The 22,042-nt window shown below is 45.1% G+C and overlaps 2 protein-coding genes across 4 annotated transcripts in view; both read right to left on the bottom strand.

The window, feature by feature from the left end:
* Positions 1-1,990: 1,990 nt before the first annotated feature.
* Positions 1,991-13,816, bottom strand: KLHL11 (kelch like family member 11). The gene is made up of 2 exons (XM_066588022.1): positions 13,302-13,816; positions 1,991-6,743 (listed from the first exon to the last, which is right to left on the bottom strand). Exons 1-2 carry the CDS (start codon positions 13,730-13,732, stop codon positions 5,162-5,164), a joined length of 2,013 nt encoding a protein of 670 aa, XP_066444119.1. The 5' UTR covers positions 13,733-13,816; the 3' UTR covers positions 1,991-5,161.
* Positions 13,817-20,564: 6,748 nt separating this feature from the next.
* The window catches only part of ACLY (ATP citrate lyase), a 44,873-nt gene continuing 43,395 nt past the window's right edge, over positions 20,565-22,042 (bottom strand). For all 3 annotated transcript variants that reach the window (XM_066587217.1, XM_066587219.1, XM_066587218.1), the window contains 2 exons: positions 21,743-21,819; positions 20,565-20,975 (listed from right to left, as the gene is read on the bottom strand). In XM_066587217.1, coding sequence (XP_066443314.1) covers positions 20,881-20,975; positions 21,743-21,819 — 172 coding nt within the window. In that variant the 3' untranslated portion in view covers positions 20,565-20,880. The remainder of the gene's footprint in view (positions 20,976-21,742; positions 21,820-22,042) is intronic.

The following is a 22,042-nucleotide window of genomic DNA, read 5'->3' as shown; positions in this document are numbered from 1 at the left end:
TACGGATGACGGGTTTGAGGCACAACCGAAATCCTTCTTTTTGCAAGGCTTACAGAACTTGGAATCCCGATGTAAGAAGCGTGCGGACATCAGTGGAGAGGATGTGGAATAAATGTAAGGTTTCATCTTCCCATCTAGTTTCTTTCTGGGTAAAGCCAAAGACCTATCAGCAGCCCCTCGTATATGTCTGTTTTAATTGTATTATAAGCTTCCCACAAGCGTATGCCCGAAAATCGCACGATAGTGCAACGTTTTTCGGCCATGAACGTTGAGCTATCACACATGTATCTTACTGTACTTTTCGTGCTCACCAGGACCGTTCACATGGGCGCAGGAGACAGCCGTGCCTGATTTAAAAGGCTATTTAGCCCAATTAGTCCCCAATGTGCTCTTTTCCCTGCTAAATCGCATGGGTCTCCATTGCACATTTACGCATTCCCCCCTTCACATAGATGCACAAATAGAACGTAAAACAGAGCATGCTGCGTTTTTTAATTTTGCGCTTGCAAAATAGGCATGCAAAAGCAAAAATGAGTATTAACCCATTAAAAACAATGAATTCTGTTCTCTGCGAATTGTGCATGGACAAACATGCCCTAAAACAAGATATGATCAAATAAAAGATTAAAGAGAAGATTAAGATTTAGGAGATGTGTATTTTCTGTATTTAATGCTCCTTTAAAAGTACAGTATATGGTGACATTTATATGTACAGTCTTTGTGGGATAGGTGGAAGACGGTCCTACTGTACAGTCCCAAACTGGATTATAATGCCATGTACATTTCAGAGACTTTGATATATTTTTTGCGGGCACAAACTGCGCTGCTGCTTACCTTTCTCCTGCTTGTTGGATGCAGTTTGATCTAGGTGACTTATTCTAGTCTGCTCCTAATCTCCTCTACATATTCAACTGTTCAGGCTATAATCCAATTTTACTGTTTTTGTGTTGCTCAATCTTGCAAACTCAACCACACGCTGCTGCACCAGCAAGCCAATCATTACTGTTAAGGCCCATTTATATGCAAAGACAATCTTTCAAACGATTGAAAGATTGACAGTTTTAGAGATCGTTTTGTATGAACTGTTAATGGACACTAATGTCCATTAGCAGTTTATTACCTTCATTTGCATGTAAATGAGCCTCCAGCAGCTGTTTGCGAATCCCAGCATGTGGTCTGGACTTTGAGCTCAGCTGCATTGTCTTCCTGTGGGCTGGCAGCTGAATACAATGCAATCAGCTGTTCTCACAGAGAACACAGCTTCTCTCTCTCTTTGGCTGAACAATGGATTTTATGCTCACCTAAAAATCATCGTTCAGCCGAAGAGTGAAAGATGGAATTGTTTACGCACAATGATTATTGCTCAAAAGCAATAGTTTTAACGAATTTTAAGCGATATAATTGTTTTGTGTGTGCATGGGGCTTAAGTCTTTATTAGGTCTGGACTTAAATGTGAGAGCATGAGGTTTCATAGCAATAGATACTTCTGTAGTATTTGTTATATAAAACTGACAAGCTTTAATAGTCACTGTCTAAAAAAAAATAAAATAATAATCTATGTACTGTCTACACGACAATTCCTACATCCAATCCTGTCCAGCCTAGCTACCAAGTCTGTCCTGTCTTTGGACTGATACATTTTCTACAATGAATGCCCATGTGCAATCTAACTCGGCTCCTTTCCTCTGCCTAGTCCCCAGAATCTCTACTGATACCTGTAGTTCTGGATCATGATCTCTGTCTACCTCTTCAGATTTCCCACCTCAAACGTAGTCATATTCCTGATTACGGGCTCTGAACCTGGTTCCATCTGCTACAGTATAGTCCTGCCGCAGCTGTGGCGTCTGGCTACACACTATGGACGATCAGCTATAAGGATTCCACATCCACTTGTATGCGACATTCCACTCCAAGTTGCGTTATGTAGCACATCTGGTAGGACTCCTTTCAAGTTAGAGTGAGTAAACAAAGGAATCAATATTGAAACAAGTTTGGGACAATGGTAAATAGATTTAATTTAAGTAGTGCAATTAGACATAAGCAACATAAGGCACAACTTGTAGGATGGAAAAAAGACAAACAAAAATACATAAAACAGAGTCTGGCCCTGCCAGCGGCGGCGTCCGCGCGTACCTGCTGGCTTTTAGTTTCATCTGTACTGCGGATGGTCTGCTCAGCTCGCTGTTGGACATGAGCAGTACAGATTTTTTAACTCCTGCTTTGCCTGCGGAATCCGCAACCTTTCCACAATTACATTACGGAAGGGCTGCGGATCTGACGGCTTCCATTGACTTCCATGGATTTCGCGCGGACATCTTCCATTGAAAAATGGGAGCACGTGGCAAATTTTTCCTACGCTCGCAGAAACTGCAATTTGTTTCCGCGAATGTGGAGGAAGAATAGATTTCCCAATCCGGCCGCGGATTCTGCAGCAAATTTCAGTCCGTGGACAGGAGCCCTTAGGGTGGTTTCACATCTGCATTGGCACCTCCGTCGCTGATCTGGCACAAAATATCAGAAGAAAAAAAAAAAAAAAAAAACGCCGCATGCAGCACTTTCTTCAGGCCAAAAGCCAGGCAGCTGAGAGTAAAGTGAAAGGACCCCATTAGAGTTAATGGGGTCTATTCGGCACTGCTCGTTCCGTCCCAAGACGGAGCCCTTCGATCACGGGAATTCCCCTTTTCTGCGCCACCAACAGAGCAGGAGAGCAGTACCCCCCCGAAGCAGGTATGAAACCACCCTTAGAAGTGTTTCTCCTTTAGTGTATACAGTAAACCTTAAATTTAAGTGGATGTTCTTGCTTTCTTTGTTTACTAAAAATAAGGACTTTTTTATTCCATGTACGTGGCAAATCTCTCACTAATAAACCCAAACATTCCTCGATAACTTTTAACATTTTTTCTGGTTACCTGGATGAAGATTACGGAGCAAATTTATGAAAAAAACGGTCTTAGAGGAAAACTGTCTTTGTTGCCCATAGCAACCAATCACAGAACAGATTTCCTTTTTTAACAGCGCTATAAAGAATGAAAACTAATCTGTAATTGGTTGCTATAGGTAACAAAAGCAGCTTTTGTTTAAGAGTGGCTACACATGTAGCAGAGTTTGGAGAAGGTTTGCTGTAGCAAAAAATCCAGACCAAAATCTGCATCATTGTTGCGGATTTTGAAAATACCCTCGCAGCAGACTTCACCAGTTCAATAGAAAGGGATTAATCCGCAGCAGATCCACATCAATATACACAAAAAGCGGCACCGCCAATTATGCTGTGGATTTGGTGAGAACACCCTTTAACAGTTTATAAATCTCTCCTCATGTCTACTGAACCATCCCGCCACTCAAAGTGGAATTTACCTGTGATGTCACAAGGGTTTGATTCGGTGTGCCACAAGCATTAACTCAGTTGAAGAGCGTGCGTTTACGGCTCGTCAATACTGGTTAACGGGTTCAGTTAAACAATATTAAAGTGCATTTCGGAAGATGTAGGTTGAAGAAAGGACCAACAAAATCCTGTGTTCGCAAACTGATGGAAAACATTTTTTGTCTTGACTTCAGGCAAACCGGGAACAATTAATGCCCTCAAAGATGCGACACAATGGAAAGTTGCTGTCGCATTAGCGGCGGTCTTTGCCTAAATGCAGCATGGATGATGAAGGGGCCATTTTCAGCACATGCTCTGGGCAGACCTTGTTTTTTATAGGGAACCATAAGAAAAATTAAGTCATAGAGGAATGTTTAGGGTTCTTAGTGAGAAAAATCATCCTGTATCAGAAACTATGCAGTGTAACAAATATGCAATATTGGAATATCTGGAAAGGCAATGGTGACGACTTATAACCAGCATTGTATGCAATATTCAACAAGTACAGAAAAACAAAAGAAATTTAGTTTTGGCCATAAATATGTACAGTTTTCAAAATTACATAAAAGATCCAGAGCATTAGTCTTAATCCTTTCCAATCCAGTTTGTATCCTGGTTTTCCTAGGGGGCTTACTCTTTTTCTGCCGTTCTACAACAGCGCTATATGCTGGCTAAAGCCAGTACTGCATGAGGTGACACGTTGGACAGGCTCCGACAGCAGAGAGGCTGGCAATATACAGTAAGAGAACCCCGACGAATGTCTTCCAACATCAGAGCTGTACAGCCTTAAATCATAATGTCGTCAGACAGTGGATTGGAAAGGGTTAAACCAAAAACCTAAGTCAAAAGTCTAATGTGTAGCCAGTATACAACACCCCTGGCTGTTATAAAGTTCTATGAGCTGTAGAGTAATGAGAGTCCAGCAAACATCACTTTACTCTGTATTTCTTGAAAAGACCCCTTCACTTACTAAATTTGACTAAAGTGTTAAAAAAAAAACACCCGAAAAAACTCCACGAGTCTAGAATCACATTAAGAAAAACATTTGGATGAAAAGAAAAAAAAGATGAAAGCATATTCAGACATTTACAAGCTACTCCATCAGTGTTAATGTGGAACATAGAAGATTAATATTTAATTCTTGCGTGTTCATCACCTTATTGAATTCTCTCTACAAAAGGGTAAAAAAAAAGGTAAAAAAGTAATCTAGGAATGTAAAACCAAATACAAAACAAGGAATGTTGATGGAATTCTATAGAAATGTAACAAATACTAAATTTTACTTGTTTTTGGCCCTATAATTTCATCTAATGATAAACACACAGGCCGTTAAGGAGCAGGTCATCTTGAGATGGCAATAACGATTTCCTGTAAAGCCAGTTCGTAATCACCATTATACTACCAATCTTCCTTCTTGCTCTCCAATCACTTTTTGAGCTACATCTGGTGGGACGTACCCTTTCTAAACTGCCTATCAAATGTTATTATCGAAATTAGTCAAACTAAAAATTTGACAAAATTTTGCCAGTTGGAATGTTTTCTATACAACTCTCATGCGTTGGGCAGGTAAGACTAGATAAATATATTTTATATACAATGACGTGTGAATTAACATACATTTCCATAGGTGGACACCGACATGCTATTTAGAGTGTTCACACGTATAAATTAAGGAACGATGTAAACACTTTTAAGCTTTGAGACTTACATTACTGTACATGGTCTAAGATGATAAAAAACGCATCTCATGTGCAAATCGCATCTAGAAAGAAACTAGAAAAAGTGTTGGAGCATTTGGATTTAGCATTCGATCTGTGATCGTGGACTGCGCCGTAAGTTCATGGTGTGCCGATGCAACTCTTGCATTTGTCTAATTCGATCTTTCTGCCACATCAAGTTGGGGGGCATGGGGTATTTCTGGGTCCCATGCAGATATCGGAATGGGATTCTCACGTGACAGGCAGTAGCACGACACCGCGGCTGAGGCATGGGTGGGAGTAGCATCCAACGCTTGCGTTCAGCACAATATCGATAGGCCTCTTTCCTGTATTGTTTGTCTATGTCATCGCTGTTCTTCCAACCCCCAATAATAAAAACATCCTCTTTGTAAAAGCAGATAGCGGCCCCTTCTATGCCGAGAACTTCTGGCGGTAAGCTCTCAAGAATTTCATTTGAGACCTGCCTAGAGATTTTACTTTGAGCCTCGTCAACAGTCACAGAGTAGCTCTTAGGACAGCAAGAAGCGGTATTATAGAAATTGGTGCATGCAACGGACATCTGGAATGCGCAGTAATTGTCTAGAAGTGGCAGCGACTCAATATCCTGCCACCTACTACTTTCAATGTCATATCTGCAGTTGATTGTTCTAAGGCCATCTTCGTTATCACTATCGACTGGTGTACGAGCAGTTAGGTACACGTAGCGATCTTCTACACTAACGGCCTTCACATCCCGTAAAATTTTGGGGGCAGATTCTAAGATTTGCCACTTATCTTGCTCAGGGTCATACACAGTGACATCTTTAAAGCCAGGGCTAAAGTTGCCATGACCACCAATACTATACAAGTTGCCCTTCACAGACATAAGGCCAAAGGAATGTTTTCGAGTGATCAAATTGCATACTTGCTCCCAAACATTTCTGCTTGGATTGTATCGCTCAACAGTCTTGGCAAACCCAGGCTCCATGGAGCCAGCAACATACACATGGGTATCTGTAGCCATCACTGCATGTCCATCGAGGTGATTGTGAATGTGAGGCAAGTTCACCCATCGGTCTTCATGAATGAAATACCCAACACATTCGCTTAAGTAGTCTCCTCCTTCCGAAACGCCTCCAATGACCATAATTACATCCATGTTCTGACCAAAGCGTGGCAAAGAGGTCATGTGGGTGGCCAAGGACTGCAAATTTCCAGCTTGCAAGTTTTCGGATCGCAAGGCATGGCCCTCAACAGCCTCCGCGACCAACTGCAAGCAGGCCTCATTTGTAGCAACGAGCCGATCGGCTTTCACGTGTCTTGTAAGATAAGTGGGTTTCATTTGAGAGAGTCGAAGAAGCTTAAACAATTCCTCAAAGTACTTCTCTCTCTCATCGGTGTTTTTCTGAATCCATTTTAGAATGGCCTCGAAGAGTATTTCTTCAGAGTCTACTGTGATCTCTGGATCAGAAAGCCAGTCTCTAACGAGATGGAATGGAAGCGTATAAAATTCGTCATCCTCGATTACCTTGTAAAAATTTCTACGAATCATGTCAGCTGACTTCAAGGCTAGCTGGTTGAGGGTGTACATATGAGCCAGGCTGTGAATGGCTACGCAGTTCGAGAGATTGAGCTTTTTCTTCAAAAACTCTCCACAGAACTCCTTCAATCGAAGCAACAAAAATCTAAGGGATTACAAAAGTAACAGGACAAAAAGAAAGAAAGAAATTAGATTACATGTGAGAAATAAATGAAGAAAAGTTATCTGGGTTTGACAACTAAAAATGGGTAATGCTAATTAATGAACATGCTACGACAACATTCGTTACAATTAATTGCCTCATCAGGCCAACAACGTATGACACTGTACAGGGGAACAGAATTTTCTTTGCAAAGTCCCAAAAATGTACAAAATTGTGCCATCAAATATACAATTTAAACAAAAAGTATCAATCTGGTGATCATTTTCAAATCATGTATGTTATAATCTTGAAAGGTCTACCAATTTTTACTCCAAATGTCATGTGGACCAAAATCCATAATACTCTTGCTCCACAATGCCAAACTTTTTTTTCCATTCATACATAGTGTTTCCCTGAAAATAGGTCTTACTATCGGGGTAGGACCTATCGGGTTTTTGGGGGAGGCTTGAAATATAAGGCCTCCCCTGAAAATAGGACCTAGCTAAAGTGCCCAGTGGAGGGAAGAGGGACCAATACTCACCTGGTCCGCGGCGTCCCAATGGTCTCCAGCGGCGCTGCGTCCTCCTCGTCTTACAGCTGATCTTCTGCTGGTGATGGGGCTTTAAATACTCCGCCTCCAGCAAAGCGAGCGCTGTGATTGGCTAATCGAGCGCCGGCAGCCAATCACAGCCGACGCTCGATGAGCCAATCACAGCCATTCAGTGTATGACATCCCCGCCGGGGACATCGGGAGGCATCGGGATGCCGTGGACCAGGTGAGTATAAAGCCACCCCCCGAAAATAAGACACTATGCCCTTTGGGGGGGGGGGGGCAAAAATTAATATACGACAGTGTCTTATTTTCGGGGAAACACGGTATATGCATTCTCTCTTGAATGAATTTCCACAGCAGAAAAATCTGCATCAAATGCTGGAGATTTGGATACGTATTTTGTAGCAGATATGCCCCAAATTTTACTTTTCAAATGAAGGGGCGAAATCCACTGCCAATCCGGACCACTCGGTGCAGATTTTTTTCACTGCGGAAAATCAGCCATAAATCCGTCACGTGTGAAGCTATCCTCAGAAAGGAGACACTTACCAATAGCGGTTTGATGCTACTCACAGTTGTTACTGGAAATTAACACAGAATTCTAAGCAATGGATTGGGAGTGATCGATTGTACTGCAAATCGGTGGTGGTGATGGGGGCGATCACAAAGTTTAAGGGGTTGTCCAGGATTTATATAAAATGGCTGCAGTCAGTGAAAAAAGCAAAAACCCATCCTAGGATGGAAGAATTCATATGCAAACTGGAGGGGGAAGGTGACAGGACCAAAGCAAGGCGTAACAGCTCATTGACAGAATTCATGTGTAGTCTGGGGTGGGAAGGGGCGGAGCCAAGACAGGCAGATCCTTATGTAGCACTGTTCAGAACAGTGCAGCTTTAAGTTTTGCCAACCGCCTCGTCACCAGCCCCTCCAAGCTGCATATGAGCTCGTGTCCTAGGACGGATGGTCTACTGGCTGCCCCGACAGCGACCAATTTATGCTACTTACGTTGTAGAAAAACATGACGGCTTTCTTTCAAATAACGCCACTCTTGTCCGTGGGCTGTGCCTGTACTTTGGTGGAGCTGAGCTGCAATACCATACACAACCATATGGACAAGAGTAGCGCTGTCCATGAACCATGTTGTTCTAATCCTGGACAGACCCTGTAAACAATGTGAGCTTCTCACACATACAGGAGTATATCAAAATAATGGAGACCCCCATCTATGTGCTGTCCAATCTATGGGGACCTGCACCAGGCGCAGTGGGAGCCAGCTGTAACTGACAGGCAGGGATCAGAGTAACACCCATGCCCACTGGTAACCCCTTACATGTAAAGAGGGAGGCCGTCTGCCATCCAATCCAGAGGGATAAAGGTTTGCCATGCCACTTGATGGCATCCAGGTCTGCCATTGCTTTCAATGTGATCGGAAACAGATAATACATTCTGAGCAATCATAGGATAGCAGGTTCAAGCCCCCTACAGGAACATTGCACAAAAAAAGGCTCTCATATTTTTTTCCTCTTTTTCCATTCTTTGTCTACCTGCATACAGTCAGATATGCATTGCGGAATCAGCGGCGAGCGTTCACAGCAAATACCGTCCATAGTATGCTATGGAAAAGTGATTCTTCTTGCACACGAGCGGAAACCAATTGCGGTTTCCACTTTGGAAGCAGGAAAAAAATAAATAAATAAAAATTGCAGCACACTCCATCTTGTCGCAGATTCCACGCGGACAGCTTCCATTGAAGTCAATGGAAGCTGTCCGATCCGCGGCCCTTCCACAATTGACATTGTGGAAAAGTCACGGATTCCGTGTCATTGCTAGGCGAGCAGGAGTTTAGGGGAAAAAAAAAAATTGTATAGCGCATGTCCGAAGAGTTCAGCCCCTTAGTGACCACACATACGTGTTTTCACGTCCTGGGTGTCTGGGCTTTGATCCCCAGGGCGGAAAAAAACACGGGGATTAAAGCCGCGGGGGCTGCGTGGGTGACAGCTTCCTGCTATCGGCTGCTGGAGGTAGCCAAGAGCCTACAGATGCAATGGTGGGCCGCAGTGAGCGATCGCCGTTATCCAAAGCATATTGGTGATCGCATAAAAGTAAACAAAAAGGGTAAATAAAATTAAAGTTTCAGCTCCCCTCCATCCTCCGCGATGTCCCGCGGCATTCTGGTCCCTTCAAGACTTGGAGCCGTCTTCTGCGCATGCACACTAGACTAAAATGGCAGGCACAGAAGGCTGGGGTGCCTGGGAGATTTAAAATCTCCCTGCTCCTGGCTAGCATGAGTAACCAAGAGATGTCACCGGGGTCCGCGGTCCCCAGTCACATGATCACCGTTATCCAGTGGATAACAGCAATCATGTAAAATAAATGACACAATTGCCATAAAAATCATAATTGTTTTTCCTTCTGATTTGCTTAGATTAATTCAAAAACTGTGGGGTCAAAATAGTCCTTACACCCCTAGATGAATTCGTTAAGGGGTCTAGTTTTCAAAATGGGATCCTTTGTGGGGGTTCTTTATCGTTTTGGCCACTCAAGGGCTCTACAAGTGGGCAATGGGGCCCAAATCACCATCAAGCAAAATGTCTGTTCTGAAAGCCACCGGCTGCTCCTGGTTTGGGCCCCGTCGTGCATATGGACAGAAGATTAGGGCCACAAATGTGTATGTATCTGAACATGGGACTAACAGGGGGATACATTTTGCTGTGCAAATCCTCTTTTTCCTGCGCACTATAGAAAAAATTGTGTCTTTAAAATTACGTATTTGCAAAAATCTGAAGTTTTATTTTTTCTTAATTAATTGCATTAATTCCTGAAATGAAACCGTGGGGTCAAAATACTCCTGACCCCCCCCCCCCTCAGTGAATACATTCACATGTGTACTTTTTAAGATGGGGTCATCTATCATTCAGACACCCATGCGCCTTTGCAATCTTGACTTGGAGCAGGAAAACAAAATATTCCTCAAGATGTTAATAATTAAAGTTAAATTTGTACGTCTCCTAAATGGTTAAAAAAAAAAACTAATGTTTTTCCAGTGTGCTTCCAGAATAAAGTAAACAGATGGAAATATATATCTTATCAAAAGTTTGTACAGTCCGTTTGCATATACTTGACATTTTGCAGTTGAAAATGTGAAAAAGAGACAATTTTTCCAATATTTTCCCAATTCTGGCGCTTTTAATAAATATACACAAATTCTATTGGTCTATTTTTACTATGTGGTGAAAACACAACGTCAGAATCACTGGGATATGCAAAACCTTCACGGAGTTATTCCATATTAGAGTGACACGTCAGATTTCCAAAATTTGGCCTGGTCATTAAGGCGCAAACAGGCTTCGTCACGAAGAGGTTAAGAAAGAAACGTGGACGTGTTTTGTTTGTTTTTTTTACACGCATACATATGGTGAAACATTTGTGAAATTTAAAAAAAAAAAAGTGGTGACAAATAACTCAAAGTACCCAAAAAAAAAAAGAATAAAAAAAGATGGACATTGCCGTATCCATAACGCCCCATACAATAAATTGGCCAAAGTTTTTATCTCGAATGGCAAACGCTCCAAGTAAAATTTTGGAGCTAATATGTTTTTATTTATTTTTTCCTCCCAAAAGGAAATGAGGGTCATTCGACCGTATCTCTGCAGGGGGAGGAGGCTGGAAGAGCCGGAAGCAGTGCTCTGAGCTACCGCCCCCTCTGCACCCCCATGAACTATTTTCAACAAGAGGCACGACGGGGTCGGAGCTAATTCCCGAAACTTAGCCCCGCCCGCGTCCCGCCTCCTCATTGCAAATAGTGGAGAGGAGGCAGAAAGGGCGCGGGAGCTCAGAGCACTGCTCCCGGCTCTTCCAGCCTCCTCCCCCTGCAGAGAGAAACGCAGTATATCGGCCGGCGTGAATACCCGGCCGATATACAGTCGTCTGAATGCGCCCTAAAAAAGTGATCAAAGTGAGTCAGACTACTCCAAAATGGTACCAATGAAAACTATATTTGGTCCCTCACATGATTCCATCAACGGAAAAATAAAGACGTTCTTAATATTGTTATGCAGCGTTCCAAAAGACTAAAAAAAAAAAAAATTTTTTTTAAAGGAGCACGGGGGGGGGGGGGGGGGGGGATTATGCAAAAGTGTAGAACCTAAAATATATAAAATTTTGGCATCATTATAATTGTACCGACCTGGCAAAGAAAAAAAAAAAGGAAGTGGAAAACCGCCCTATGAAGTCATTTATACTGTATAGTGAATGCTGGGAAAACAATAAAACAAATTCTATGTTCTTTTACCCCAGGATAGGGGATGACTCCCACTAGGTGTCACGGCAGGGTCGCTTCTATTTGCGCAGTGACGTCAGAATAAACGGAGCACTGGCCAGGCACACGCCCCCCGGGGCGGATGAATACCCGAGCGCTTGCCACTCCGATACAGTTTCCCCAAAAATAAGGCAGGGTCTTAAATTAATTCTTACTCCAAAAGATGCGCTAGGACTAATTTTCAGAGGATGTCTTATTTTGACGACAGCAAGATGGTACTGGTGCATCTTGTCTCCACCGAAACTATGGGTGGAGATATGGGTATGTGCAGGTGGATTTATAGGAACCGCCCACAGCTGCCTATTGGCTACCTGCACGCCGGTAGAAGACTGCGTCGGACACTATATTCCAGTGGAGAACGGAGGCCAGGGCCGAGAGTGACAACGGCTGACTGGAGGTCCCTGCAGTTGACAGCGGCACTGACGTCATGGTAAGAGCGGGGCCTGCTTCTGCGGAAGAGGAGGACTCGAGCACAAATTTGCAGCGGAGGCCAGCAAAGCCACTGAGAGCGCAGCAGCCAGGAGGGGACTTGGCTGAGCGGTGGGGTGTGTGACAGGAAGTAGGAGGGGAAATTATACGAGTACACTGGGATGACTAATGGGACCCCGAGAGGGGAGATAATGGAAGACTGCTGTAGAAAGTGACAGTGGAGTCAGGAGTGGACCTTGCAGCCCCGGCGGAGATATGCCAGCAGGTCCACAAGCGCAGATGGGAGGGGAAAATGACAGTAGCCTCGGTAGATGCCAGGCCAGCATCAGCCAATCCGCTGCTGTGGGCTTCACCTAACCCTCCCATGTAACTTTTCCCGGCCAATCCATGTCTTCACCCATTCTTCAGGTGGAGACAAGATGCACCAGTACCCAGTGGGACTACCCGATCTGTGTGAGAGCTCGGCACATCCCACCCTTATCGTCTAAGTGCTCAGACCTTTGTTGTTATTGGCCTTTTTACTGCGTACGCTGAGCAGTAAAAACGCCGACAAATCCCCCGCCCGCCAACACAGGATCACTCCATGGTTACAGGAGTCATAAATCCCACCTTCACAAAAGCGATGGCTGTGATTGGTTCTTAGAGAGCTGCATCGTTTGAGCCGCAGACTGCAAAAACTGCGCCGGAGAATAGCGGGAAGGATCTGGACCGAGTCTACTGGATGACTCGGATGACATGCGCGAAATGCACTGGAAAACTGCAGCAATTGCATTGTCATGGCCCTTTTCCTGCACCTAAAGCATGCTTATTGACTTTTTCTTAACTGTAAGTAGGGCTTATTTTCAGAGTAGGACTTCTATTTCAAGCCTTCACCCCAAAAAAATGAAAATTGAGCTAGGGCCTTTTTTCAGGGTAGGTCTTATTTTAGGGGAAACATGGTAGTTCCACAGTCCCATTGATAGTAAACGGTTGTGCAGGTGTACCAACGCTCCACTCAGTCTGCGCTAATCCCGCAGGGAAGAGGATACAGGACCCCCAGACTGGAGAGAGGAGAAGTCTCTGCGGTGAGCCCCCAACATACCCCCTATCCTGGGGATAATATGTGATCTTCGTGAGGGCGCAGCGCCCGGCCAGGTGAGGGCGTACTCAGTGCCGTAAACTGGTATTTCTGCTGCAGGTGTGCCTCCCATGATGCACACCGTGTATAGGGCCGCCTGCACCCATGGGAGCGGCCATGGCCCCTGTATAACCCCCTACCCACCTGTCGGAGAGCTCCAGCACCTCATGCACGTTGCCGGTACACACTCGGATCTGCCCGGTGTACATGTACTGCACGACGGCCTCTACAGTCTCCAGGTCCGGCCCGGGCTCCGAGCTCCATTTCATGTCCACCCGGCCCGAACGAGACTCCTCAAACTGGCCGGACAGCAGCGGAGCGAAGTAATCGGTGGCCGCGGCCAGTACGGAGCGGTGCGCGGGGAATTCTCGTCCTCCCCCTCCGAAGACGAGAGTCATGTCACAGAACAGGCCCTGCTTCCTCTGCTCGTTCTGTCGCCATGCCAACTCCGAGCAGTGACTCTCTGACATGAACACCTCAGCCTCCCCATCTTCTAAGGCGCCATCCCGCTGCTCTGCATCCTCTTGCGGTGGAAGCTGGGGCGACAACGACGTCATAGCTATTGCCGCAGCCATCTCGGTCTCCAGGGTGGAGAAGCCACCGGTTATCCGGCCTGACAACCGCCTACGTCACGGCAGTCTGTCAGTCTAGAGGTTTAGGCTTATGGGAGGCGTGGGTATCAACAATGCGTGCTGACGTCATCACGTTGACGTACATACAGTTTAATGGGTCCGAAGTGCTGCACTGGTAGAGGCTGAAGGGGATGGGAAAGGTAGTTGGAGGAGTGTCTCCACGTCTACCTGCTGCGGCCATGGACCTGGAGACCAAGACTGGGGCCTTCATGTAGTAGTGCAGGGAAAAGGGAATAGCAACCAGTCCTAGTCTAGCTTTCATTTTTCTAGGGCAGGTTAGAGAATGAAAGAAGGGATCGCACTGGATGATTTGCATTGGGCGGGTTGGATTCTTCGGGCGGGTTGGATTCTGTGTGCGGGAGCCCGCAGGGGAATCCAACCCTGCCCACAGCAGGGCACCCTGCGTACCTGTCAGGGTCTGTACTGCAGAAGTGGCGGCCGGCGCACATGCACACTACGTTTTCTTTCAACCTCCCTTCCCGTGGAATCCGCGGCCTGTCCACAATGCCAACTGTAGACAGGCCACGGATCGGACAGCTTCCATTGACTTCAGTGGAAGCCGTCCGTGCGGGAACCGCACTAAAATGGAGCATGCTGCGATTTGTTTTCCGCATGCGGAATCTGGAAAACAAATCCGCATGTCAAAATTCAAGTGCGGACTCCCATGGTTCCCTATGAGCGGCCTGAACTGCGGTTCATCTGCATGGATGCCCCCTGCAGATTTCACAATTTTAAATCCACCTGTGGACATCGGGCCTTAGGCCTCATGTCCACGGGGAAAATCCCTCCTGCCCCACGGACATGAGCGCTGAAAATAAGAATAACTTACCCGCAGCGGACCGGGCAGCTCTTCTCTTCTTCACGGCCGGATCTTCTTTCTTCGACCGGCGGATGTGCTCAGCACGCCGGCTGCATTCACTTTTATTGACCATCCGCGGGTATTTATCTACCCGCGGATGGTCAATGCATCCCTATGGGGTGCGGAGCCGCATGCGGGTGATCCGCTGCGGATTTTAAATTCTCTTTTGCCCGTGGACATGAGGCCTTAGGGCTTGTTCACATCTGGAGGAGTTGCAATAGACCGCCTGCACATGGCCAGATCGGATTCCACATGTGGGATCCTGCAGCGAAATTTGACCCTGTGCCCAGCTGGTGACCCCATGTACCTGTTTGACGTCTACTAATCTGTGCAGCGGATGTGCCGACCGGCGCACATGTGCAGTACAGATTATGCTGCGGCGATGATGCGGATCCCACAACCTTTCCGCAATGATGTGGAAGTATTGTGGAAGGGTCGCAGGGCAGACAGCTTCCATTGACTTCACGTCCGCACGGAAGCTGCACAGAATCGCAGCATGCTGCAATTTCTCCTCCGCAAGCACAAAATCGCAATCAATTTCCGCTCATGTAGAGGAAATCCCGTTTTGCCATAGCATGCCATGGGCGGCAATTGCTGCAGAATCCGGAGGCGGACACCCGCTCCAGATTGCACAATGCAAATCTGCTCGTGTGCAGCCAGATTTATTATGGGAGCAGGTAAAATGGCACCTAATGGATTAATAGGTGAGTTGTAGGGCTCCTTCAAACATTTCCCCAGTGGTGAACCAGCAACAAATACGGAGGGGACCAATCTGCAGGTTTTCATCTTTGCATTTTAAGGCCACGGTCACACAGGGCGGATTCCCAACGGAAATGTCGCGGTTTGGCTGCAGCGTCGGCTTCAAAGCGGCCCGGCCGCTGGCTCTTCTGACGGCTTAGCCGCAGCGGATTTGCCGTCCCGTGTGGACGAGATTTCTGAGAAATCTCGTCCACATGGCTGGCTAATCCCGGGATTAGCGGCCGCATGCGGATTTGTCACGGCGAAATTCCGCACGGAATTTCCGCGGCAAATCCGCCCTGTGTGAACCCAGCCTAAAGAGTGAAATCCACTTGCATTCAAAATCCGAAGCATAAATGGACATGCTGCAGAGGATTTTAAATATACTGCTAATTGGGTGCAGAAGTTTTCCACTCCATGTGGATGAGATGTTTAAAATCATGACATAATTTGTACCGTAAATCCTATAGATTTTCCATAGCAAATTCCCTGCATTTACATCCTGTGTGAAGGAACCCATATAACGGAAGCGGACGAACCCCATCAACCAGAATGGGATCTGTCCGGTACTTTACCAGAACTCTGTGACACAGATTCCGAAAAGCCCCTCCGATGCTGATGTGAACAGAACCTTAGGCCACTCTCACACTCATTGGCGTTTTCAAACACTATACTGTGTTCAACAGCGTTTTTTAACGCACCCCATCATCGGGATGGGTGATGACGTGCGTTAAAAAGTGCAAAAATAGGGCAGATAGCTCTTGAAAATCACGTTGTTAGAAAAAGCCGCATTTGAGCGCAGGTCTGCCAGGCCCATTGAAATCAATGGGAGCGTTGTGCTGCAATTATCACGGCGTTGAAACCGCTGCGGTAAAAAGCGAGAGAGTGGCCGCACTTGTGGGTTCACGCTAGTGTATATTGGGGGAACTCCCACTGGCTTCCCTAAGCTACCACACTATGATATTGGTGAGGCAGGAAGCAGCAGTAAAACACATCATTTTTGCACACTTCACCGCTTTCAAACAAGACAAAAAGGCAACAAGACTTTCCCCCAGTTTGCATTTTTACATTAGACCACTCCTTTTTACATTAAGCCGCACCTTTTGCTTCCCCTCACAGTAAAAATATAGTCATGTCAGTTGCACGGAATGATAGGGATTACGGTGTAGATACGTCCAGTGATAACAGGTGACCTCCCTTCTGATTGGTGACGTCAGTTTTCATTTTTCTCCTCCATCTGGACCCAGACCGCCATGAAGACTTCTTCCAGCCACATCGACTTGTAGTTATATAATCACCCCTCCTACTGCTAATCCCAATGCTACTTTCAGTACCCCTAACAAGAGTACTACTCTGTTTTTACTTGGGTACACCGCTCTCCAGCTCCCACAGCTCTGTACATTGCCCAGTGAGAGCCCTCTTCTTCACTCACTTCCAGTAACAGCATCCCTCTCTCCGGCTCCTTATGCCATTATACAGCAGTTCATGGTAACACTTACATTTTTGCAGAAAGTGGGCTTGTAACAAGCATAGAATCAGGCACACATAAGAACCTACCGTAGACACGGCAGGGCACTTTATGGCAGGAGTCTTATTTTTATTTCTAGCTTTTGCCAGGGTTGTTCCACCGGAGTTGGTGATGTCGCTCCCAATGTTGCCTAGGTGTGTTCTAGCTGTTGAGGTTTCCTGCCTAGGTTACCAGAAGTGCTCTGTTGTGTTCCTTGTGGCTGCAATCTACTCAGCAATGCAGTTGGCAGCTACATGGGGCACTATATATGTGCTTAGTTTCTCTGGATCTGGTGGCTTTGGTCTGTATACAGGACCTCCATACTTGAGAGGTTTTGAGTAATTGTCCAGTAGTAGTTCTATGTTCAAAATGGCATCTGCACCCCTCCAAGACCGCAGGACCAGGAGACTAGGCAGCCAAGATCATACAGCTCTGCCGGAGCACCGGGCTGCTCGGTTTGCTTTTTTTGCCCAGTTGTGCTATAGGTGGCCAATACACTAGCATGGCAGTTTGTCTACTAAGTATCCCAGAGGTGCGCTGGGCCGTTGGTTTATGACTAAATAACATTCAACAACAAAATGGTAAATTGAACAAATGTAGCTAATCTGTATGGATTTGGTGCTGCTAAAAACGAAAATTACAGACAACATTGATAATTAGCTTTAGTTTTTATTTTAGAAGTGTCAGTTGTGGATAATTGTAATGCAGTAAATGAAATAGAAAATCCACTCACACCAGTAATAGTAAAGAGACGAAAGGTGTTATACTGAAGGGGTTACAGGGATTTGTTGTGTTGCTATAAATTAATATTTTGACTTTATTTAGATTTTCATTGTGCGTTATTGCTTGTTTACAGCTTGGAGATCTCATTTTAGGGCACAATCAGATGAGCGTTTTTTAAGCGCATGTATAGCTGTGCTAAAAAAAATAAATTAAAAATTGCATCTGATAGAATCAATGCTATCCAATGGAAGCGGTCATATGTCGTATTTTTATATGTGCAAGAATATCACACCTGTAAAAAAAATAAATAAAAATTATATATGAGAGAGACAGCGGTTTCACATGTGACAGCGGGGCAGAAAAATGTGAAACCCCTGCATGCTGTCACATGCAGGGGTTTCAGCTTGCTGTCAATGGGCTGGCTCCATCAAAAACATAGGGAGTACATTGCGCCCCCCTGACACCGCTATGGCTGGGGATTCCTTTATCCACTGCGGGGATGAAGGAATCTCCTGCAGCTTTGGCAGAGGTCCGCAATGCTAGCCCATTAAAAAACAATGGGATGTAGTCAACCCCTCCAGTGATAATTTTTCAGGAGGCGTGGGGTGGGGGTGGGGGCTTGAAATATAAGCCCTACTCTGAAAATCATCCCTAGCTGTAGAAAAAAAAAAAAAAATTAACTCGCCTAGAAGCGCTGTCCGGCTCTTCTGCCCGTCCCCAGCCGTCTTTTCTGTATTCTGGTAGCCGGGAATTGATAAATCCCTGCCTCGAGAAACCGCTGCCTCCGATTGGCTGAGCGCTGTGGCCATTCTAGGCCATTAAAAAAATTGGAGTGAAATTGAGGGGGGGTGGGGGGGGGGGGGGAGTTCTGCCATCTTTGGGTGCGTCTTGTTTCTATACCAGGGGAAAAAAAAAAAAAAAAAAAAAAAAATCACAATAACTTTATTCCATGAGTCTGTATGCTTTAATTTTTTTGCTGTACTGCTTTTATTTTTATCTGAGAGATTTAATTTTTTGTTCAAGGCTAGGGTATCAGTGCAAACCCCAAGAGCGAGTGATGCCTAAGCAGAGTCTCAGGACACTTCTCAGAGCTGTCCGGATTCCACCCATCTCTTCAATCTCTCCGAAGAGATTTAATTTTTAAAACATTTTCTGTTGCCATCTTCTGACAGAACTTTATTTTCCCATTAACATAGTTGTGAGAGGGCTCATGTTTTGCGGTATGTCCTGTAGATTCTAATTGGTACCATTGGAGTAAAGACGACTATCAGTTTTTATTACATTTTTTTCCTTGTAGACTGGGTGACCAAAAATAGAGACGCTGCAGAGATACAAAACAAACGGCAGGCGAAGAGAAAAGCGCAAAACTTGACATCACAATAAATGTAGTTCTTCATTATGTACTTTGGCCTATGTAATGAGGTCATACAAATTGTAACCATGAGGTGCTTTATTGATTTTATGGTCTCACAGCTCCAATTTTAAATACTAGAGCTAATGATTTAGCTATATGAATAGATTCTAATCCCTTATGGTCATAGATATGTAAATAACCTCATTTGAATGCATTTACAAGTCTTCATGAAGTTTTGTTGAACAGTGTAACCTGTCCGTGGTCTCCAGAGGTGCTCGGGGGAAGGAGTATTGTGCCATTACATGCTGTTGGTCCCAGAAGTGGTCTGGGTGGATTGCTTACTATGATGTAGTCCTGTGTTTCCTCTGCTAGAGCAGGGGTCCCCAACTCCAGTCCTCAGGGACCACCAACAGGTCATGTTTTCAGGATATCCTATAGTAAGGACACCTGTGGCAATGTCTGAGGCACCGACAATAATTACATCACCTGTGCAAGACTGAGGAAATCCTGAAAACATGACCTGTTGGCGGTCCCCGAGGACTGGAGTTGGGGAACACTGCGCTAGAGAACCTGTTCGCTCTGAAGGCTTTCTTCCATCACCATCTGAAGAAGTTGCAACCAAACAGATGATTTTCTCACAAGGTGAGTGTCACCTTAAAGGCAACCAAGAGACCATCTACTGGTCTTAGTAGATCCGGGTCAAATTCTATACTTTAGGTCAAAGTACAGAACATTTCTACATCTAGTATACCTCAGATGCTGATGTTCCTACAGTACGGGTCTGATAGAGGGCTTAAGCCTAATACCTTCAAGGTACATCTTGCGGCCATTAATGCTCTCTAGGATTACATTTTTTTAAAGCAAGCCATTAATTAGAGGCTTCTTCTGGGCTTTGAAAAACCTCAGACCAGCTGTCAAGCCCCTTTATCCGGCCTGAGACCCATCGTCCTTTTGTTCTCCAGTCACTGAGCTACTAGAGTAGGGAAAGAACAAAAAAGGCAAGAACAGAGCAACCTCAAGGTAGAGGGCGGTTCAGATTAGATTGCGTAAACGGGATCCACAGAAAAACTGTGCTACTTGCCCAGCACGATGGTTGACGACTTGCGCTATGAAATACAGTAGAAGGAGGAGGTTTGGGAGAGCCAAGGCTCAGGCACAACCTGCTAGTTGATTAGAATTCAAGTTGAAACCAATTCGGATTGTGCAGATATTCTTGGACACAGATCACTTACTTTTGAACCAGCAAGTGTTCTTACCCTCACCCACCCAACCAGAATCCTACTGTACACCAGTGTTAGATGACGCAGCCGGCGGGGACGTGTATTCACGTGATACTTCTGCTGTGCTACAGCGGAAGTATAGTGCGACGGCCGGCTTCCATTGACTACAATGGAAGCCGGCCGTGCGTATTCCTGCGGCATTTAGAACATGCCGCGGTTTATTTCACGCTGCAGAATTCCGCAGAGTAAACATTGAGCTGTTAGGGTCAATAGAACCCAATAGCTGCGGGGCAACGCCACAGATTTCCGCCACGTAAAACGAGGCAGAAATCCATCCGTAGGCATTAGCCCTAAAAGAAAGCTGGACAGCCGAGTCAATGCATTTCCATTTAATAAATACAGTTGTCAATACACTTTAATCGGACAGGAATGTCTACACATATCAAAATAAAAAGATGTAACAAGGAGCAGTAATAAAAAGGGTGGTGAGATAAAAGCAACAAATTAAAAAAAAGGCAAAAATACAGAAGGAAACACACCGACCATGACATTAAAAGGAGTAACATATTGTAGTCTTTGATGGAATTGCTTGAGAATGCAGGAACTACTGCAAGGAGCCTGCACACAGGAAGCCTCCACTGCGTGCGCCACGACATATCAAGTATTCTAATTGGAGTGTCCTTCAGATCTCTACATGGTCATATGCTCTGGCAGAACATAGGAGATGTCATCCCAAGGATGCCGGTACAATCCTTGCTTCAGCCTCTTTTGGTCCAAGTAATGCCCTGCAAAAAAAACAAACATATTATAATGTGCGCAAATCATAGCAAACATTGGAAATAGGATGTGAACATTAAAGAAAAAAACGCAACAGACTTACTCCTACCCAGTAAGGGTATAGTCACAGTGTTAAGGTATTGCGTTTGTCTCCAAGTTGCACCTTAAATTCTGAAAACAGCATTCAGACAGAACCACAGGGTATAAAAGAGGTATAAAAGGAAGACCACTCTGGTTTCCATTCTACAACATTTCTGTACATTTCTGGTATTTAACATTTTTTTTGCAGTTTTCAACATCTGAGACGAAACCAAGAGACAAACAGTGTGTGTTTATTTAAAAAAAAAAAAAAAAAAAAAAAAGGATCAAATGCTGGGAGAACACCAAAAAGTGTACATAAATTGCTATAAATATTCCAAATATCAGTACAGAGTAGAGATGAGCGAGTATACTCGCTAAGGCACATTACTCGAGCGAGTAGCGCCTTAGCCGAGTATCTCCCCGCTCGTCTCTAAAGACTCGGGGGCCGGCGCGGGTGACAGGTGAGTTGTGGCGGGGAGCCCCTCCGTTCTTCCCTGCTCTCCCCCGCCGCTCACCCCCGAATCTTTAGAGACGAGCGGGGAGATACTCGGCTAAGGCACTACTCGCTCGAGTAATGTGCCTTAGCGAGTATACTCACTCATCTCTAGTGTAAACTGATCCCCTTCACTGCAAAAGAGGAAAGATGATCAACAAAAATATTTTTTAAAACAGCAGTCAGGTAGCATAATCTTACCGATAAAGCCCATGCTTCTTCCCAATACAAAGATACCATTCAGTGCTCCGATATCGATGTATTCATCAGCTTCTTCTCTAGAAAGACCAGAACAAAATTGTTCCATTATTGAAAATAAAACTGAAAAGGAGTGCACATAATTTAGAAGTTCTAACAACGTGACTCTCCAATCCTACATTTAAAAAGTGAACTAGTCAGTTCCCCAAAGCAGTCAAGGCTGTCAGCAGCAGGGTGTAGGAACAGATTTCAGGGTGTAGTGACAGATTTTAGTGGTTTGTCACTTGTTTAGTGGTTTTGCAA

Source organism: Eleutherodactylus coqui, chromosome 13 (assembly GCF_035609145.1).
Source record: "Eleutherodactylus coqui strain aEleCoq1 chromosome 13, aEleCoq1.hap1, whole genome shotgun sequence".
Classification (NCBI taxonomy): Eukaryota; Metazoa; Chordata; class Amphibia; order Anura; family Eleutherodactylidae; genus Eleutherodactylus; species Eleutherodactylus coqui.
This window is presented reverse-complemented; position numbering and strand designations above follow the sequence as displayed.

What these genes read in the sequence shown, in the direction of transcription:
- KLHL11 (XM_066588022.1), bottom strand. Translation starts at nt 13,732, where the DNA reads ATGGCTGCGGCAATAGCTATGACGTCGTTGTCGCCCCAGCTTCCACCG. An exon ending in GTGCTGGAGCTCTCCGACAG is followed by an intron (nt 6,744 to 13,301) that starts GTGGGTAGGGGG and finishes GTAATCCCTTAG; the next exon opens with ATTTTTGTTGCTTCGATTGA.